At 38.0% G+C, this 4,994-nt stretch overlaps 1 protein-coding gene across 2 annotated transcripts; it reads right to left on the reverse strand.

Moving 5' to 3' along the window:
* Nucleotides 1-270: 270 nt before the first annotated feature.
* On the reverse strand, nucleotides 271-2,326 carry LOC122037882 (squamosa promoter-binding-like protein 16). 2 transcript variants are annotated; one of them, XM_042597340.1, is made up of 5 exons: nucleotides 2,218-2,304; nucleotides 2,046-2,097; nucleotides 1,415-1,920; nucleotides 1,093-1,223; nucleotides 271-1,024 (listed from the first exon to the last, which is right to left on the reverse strand). In XM_042597340.1, the coding sequence occupies exons 3-5, from the start codon at nucleotides 1,828-1,830 to the stop codon at nucleotides 465-467; spliced, it is 1,107 nt and encodes a 368-aa protein (XP_042453274.1). In that variant the 5' UTR covers nucleotides 1,831-1,920; nucleotides 2,046-2,097; nucleotides 2,218-2,304; the 3' UTR covers nucleotides 271-464. The 2 variants fall into 2 exon arrangements, with proteins under 2 accessions (XP_042453274.1, XP_042453273.1); XM_042597339.1 differs by having other exon boundaries at nucleotides 1,415-2,097; nucleotides 2,218-2,326.
* Between the last annotated feature and the right edge of the window lie 2,668 nt (nucleotides 2,327-4,994).

A 4,994-nucleotide genomic window follows, 5' to 3' on the forward strand; every position in this document is an offset into this window, starting at 1 on the left:
TTGGGAGTCAGTGAAAAATTATTTTAGACATGTTATTCAAATTGAACTTTCTAATCATACAATAACTATCTAAAGATTAATTTTTCCTTGCACATATTTAATAATTTCATTTTTATAATAACTAATTTACAGCCCAAGCTCTACTCGACATTTTTTTTTTTTTTGCTTTCTTTTCTGTCTCTTCTTCCCATTTAGCATGTCATCTTCTTCTTTAGTTACACTGGATTCCTCACATCATTATTTGAAGGAGTTGACAAGCCAAAGACCCAGTGAAAGAAACATCACTTGTATTATAGAGATGACGCATTGATACTACATGCTACATAGAATTCATGTTAGAGGCACTGGCAAACCACTTCGATAAGGCCCTAGCTAGAACAACTACACATCCTTGTCTAGCAAGACAGTAGGAGAAAGCACAGACCGTTCGGTATCAAGATGACATTGTTTTAGTAACAAATTCATTACTGCCAAGAGAAGGGAAGTGATTCCGAAACGCCACCAGGTGACTCCTCACTTCTACCTACACGAAACATGCCCTGGCATGGAAGACCATCAGCATCAGAAACTACAACTCCACCTACTTGCTCATCTTTAGCTCTCGAACGAGAGAACGCTGTCGGCAGAACACCTCTCGGTGGTTGCGTACCAGCGAAGTGCTCAAGACTGCTATATTGAGAACTCGAAATGAGGCTGGCAGGTAACATTTGCCCAACATGAACACTTGAAGTTTGAGTCGGGGATGACAGAAGAGAGAGAGCACAATCGGCGTCGAGAGCTTGCATTAATCCGGCCGAGAGAATCTCGTCGCTGCCGCCGCTTTCTGCTGAACAAACAATCTTGAGGAGTGGCTGACAGGGTTCTATTCCTGTCCCGTCGAAGGAAAAAACTTTGCCATTGTTATGACAGAAGGATTGATGAGCCTTCACTGCATTTTCTTCAGTTTTAACAACTGCAGACCAGTTGTTGGGCTTTGACAAATGAGTTTGGGAGATGGGAGGGTATGCTGAGAACCTCCTGGTGCCTGCAAGTAAATGGAAGCCTTTATAGGCCTGATATACCTACACAGCAAATAACCAGGCAAGTCCAAACCTTGCGGAATTGGAAAGAGGCTAGCTGAAGTAATTGACTCTGGTTGAGGTTTTCTTCTTCTTCTGTTGTGTCCATCGAGGCGTCTCCTGCAGCTTCTCTTTACCTCATCAAACTCCACCAACAAGTGAAACCTGCAAGCACCATCAATCACCAACGCCGTTGAAAACTCAAAAAAAAAAAAAAAAAAGGGAACTAAAAAGAGGAAGGATGACCTTTTTAGATACAAACAACATAGAAATTGCTTGTAGCAAGGATTCAATGAGCAAAACGTCTTTCATTCTAATGAAAGGATTTAACGTACTTGCTCTGTTTCATTCATTACCTGCTGCACTGCTGACAAAACCTCTGTTCCACGCCGCCCACCGTCACGACCGGCGTCTTCGAGTGGGCCTCGCAGACCTTGTGTCGCCGATGGTACTCTCTGCAATCACTGAGATCGTATTCGCAGCCGTCGACCGAGCACGATACGTTCTGACCGGCTGCGTTTGGTGCGCGAGCCCTCTTCGACGGACTGGATGACGAAACAGCCACCGTCGTCATCTCAGGTTGGTCTTCCCGCTTCTCCGGCGGTTCAGGATTGCCCGATCCCCCTGGCTTCAGATCAACCGAACAGTTTACGCCGTTAGCCTGACCTCCCAGACTGCAAATCGGCTCGACAGTTCCGCCAGCGTGGTTGGATTCAGCATTTTGATCCGTTTCTGCCAAATCCCATGGCGGAATCTTGTAACCCCATTCCATCGAAGCAGCAGCCTTGTTGGTCTTCTGCCCTCTTTCTAACGTAAATCCTCCTAATCTAGTTCAAATCCTCGATTCAAACTTCATCCGATTCTCAGGAAAAAGAAGAACAAAAAAAAGTAAGCTGGGAAAGGATCAGAAATTAACTGAACTCATGTCACACAAGCCCTAGAAGCATATAAATTAGGAATTTAGCAGATGAACACGAGAAGACATACTATATCCACATCAAGGTACAGAGAATTCCATCTGGAGATTAGGGCCGTGAGGCTGCAGCAAAAACAAGTAAACAAGCAAAGGGACGATGAATTTGAGAGGCGAAATAGAAGCATGCAAACATCAAAAGGAAATCAGGAGCCGTAGTTAAAGCAAATCAGAAGATTGCGATACCAAGAACAAGTGAGGAGGAAAGAGAAACCACCGATATTTGTTGACGTATTGAGAAACACCCGCATACATATAGACCCAAATGGCTTCTGAGTTCTGAGTGCATAAATTATTTATTTATACTTTAGATTTATCTGATAAATCATAAATGAATATAAAACAAATCATCTATCTCCCTTGTTGGAACCATGGGAAGGACTCAAACTTTAACGGGAGTTAATCGTCGATTTTTAGAATGTCGATTCTTAATTTTAATCGTCAAAATATATATATATATATATATATATATATATATATATATATATATATATATATATTATATTTTTAATTAATTTGATAGATTTATATAAATATAATTTGACAATTTAGCAGAAGATGTATTTAACTTTTTGAATTTATCAGGAGACCTACTATATTTTAATAATTACTAAAGATATATTAATTTATTTAATTTTTCTATTCTACCCCTTTTGTCAAATACATACAACCACAATCTTTCTCTCCATCTCTCTCTACTATTGTCTCACTACCTGTGGAAAACTAATATCTTTCTCATCTATCGATTTATTCTACTCAAATTTATTTTTTTTCAAAATACCTCCATGAGAAAAGACTAAAAATAATAATAGATAACATATTTGAACACCTTATCATATCAGAAATCTATAGAACTGATTGACCTATAGAGCTCCGATTACACTCATTTCAGGTCTTGTGAATTTCTGATGTTCCAAGAAGTTCAAATATGCTATCCATTATTTATTTTGACTTCTTCGGAGGAATTAAAATATTATTGAAAGAATCGATTGATATCTCATATACATTGGGCTTGATATAAAATCCTACTTTCGGAGAAGTCGAAAGAAACAATGAAAGACATATTTGGACTACTTGCAATCTCAGAACTATATAGGAACTGAAATGAGTACAATCGAAGCTCTCTAGGTCGATTAATGGATTTCGACCGAAATCGATCAAAATCAGTCGAAATCTCATGTTGAACCTGATATGATTTTATATCATGTCCAACGTGGGTCTGATATGAGTTCATATAAGGCCTGACGTGGGATTTCGGCCTATTTCGGTCGAAATTCATTAATCTACCTGGAGAACTCTGATTACACATATTTCAGATCTTGTGGATTCCTAAGGTTGCAAAGAGTCTAAATATGCCCTCCATTGTTTATTTTGGCTTATCTGAAGGTGAGATTTTATATCAAGCCTAACGTGAAATTTCGGCTGATTTCGATTGAAATCCATTAATTGACCTAGAAAGCTCCGATTGTATCCAGGTTCTGTGGATTCCTGAGGTTGCAAAGAGTCCAAATATATTCTCCATTTTTTAATTTGAGCTTCTCCGGAGGTGAGATTTTTTATCAGGGCCAATGTTGAATTCCAGCTAATTTTTCAAATAACATTTTAACACATCCAAAAAAGCCGAAATAAACAATGGATAACATATTTAAACTCTTTACAACTTAAGAAATTTACAGGACCTGAAATCGATGCAATCAGAGTTCTATAGGTTAATCAATGGATTTCGGTCAAGACCCATTGATTGCCCTAGAGAGCTCCGATTGTATTTATTTCAGGGTATGTGGATTTCTAAGTTTGTAATGAGTTCAAATATACTATTTATTATTTATTTTGGCTTTATTAGGCCTGATATGAACTCATATCAGGCCCAACGTGGGATTTCGATTAGTTTCGATTGAAATCCATTAATCGACCTAGAGAGCTCCAATTGTACCTATTTCAAGTCCTATGAATTTTTGTGGTTGCAAGGAGTCCAAATATGTCCTCCATTGTTTATTTTGGCTTCTCCAGAGATGAGATTTTATATCAAGCCTAACGTATGTGAGATATCAGCCGATTCTTTCAATAATATTTTAATACCTCTGGAGAAGTCGAAATAAATAATGGATATCATATTTGAACTCCTTACAACTTCAGAAATCCACAGGATCTGAAATGGGTGCAATCAGAGCTCTCTAGGTCAATCAATGGATTTTGACTGAAATCCACCGATTGACCTAGAGAACTCTGATTGCACCCATTTTAGGTCCTATGAATTTCTTAGGTTGTAAAGAGTTCAAATATCATATCCATTGTCTACTTTAGTTTCTTTGGATGTGTTAAAATATTATTTGAAAAATTAGCTGAAATTCAACATTGGATCTGATATAAAATCTCACCTCCGGAGAAGCTGAAATAAATAATGGAGGACATATTTAGACTCCTTGCAATCTCAGGAATTCACAGGACCTAAAATGGGTATAATTGGAGCTTTCTAGGTTGATTAATGGATTTTGACCAAAATCGGCTGAAATCCCATGTTGGGCGTGATATAAAATCTCACCTCTAGAGAATCCGAAATAAACAATGGAGGACATATTTAGTTTCTTTGCAACCTCAGAAATCTACAGGACCTAAAATAAGTGTAATAAGAGCTTTTAGGTCTATTAATGGATTTCAACTGAAATCAATCGAAATCACATGTTGGACCTGATATGATTTCATATCAGGCCCAAAGTGGGCCTGATATGAGTTTAGCCGATTCTTTTAATAGCATTTTAATACCTCCAGAGAATCTGAAATAAATAATGGATAACATATTTAAACTTATTGCAACCTCAGAAATCCATAGGACTTGAGTGTAATCAGAGCTCTCTAGGCCAATCAGTGGGTTTTGACCGAAATCCACTGATTGACCTAGAGAACTCCAATTGCATTCATTTCAGGTCCTGTGAATTTCTTAGGTTGTCAAGAGTTCAAATATG

Source organism: Zingiber officinale, chromosome 1A (genome assembly GCF_018446385.1).
Source record: "Zingiber officinale cultivar Zhangliang chromosome 1A, Zo_v1.1, whole genome shotgun sequence".
Lineage (NCBI taxonomy): Eukaryota > Viridiplantae > Streptophyta > Magnoliopsida > Zingiberales > Zingiberaceae > Zingiber > Zingiber officinale.

Coding starts and splice junctions, on each gene's coding strand:
- LOC122037882 (XM_042597339.1), bottom strand. CDS start 1,830: ATGGAATGGGGTTACAAGATTCCGCCATGGGATTTGGCAGAAACGGAT. Junction 1,224..1,414: donor TTTTGTCAGCAGTGCAGCAG/GTAATGAATGAA, acceptor TGGTGCTTGCAG/GTTTCACTTGTTGGTGGAGT. Junction 1,025..1,092: donor CCTCTTTCCAATTCCGCAAG/GTTTGGACTTGC, acceptor ATTTACTTGCAG/GCACCAGGAGGTTCTCAGCA.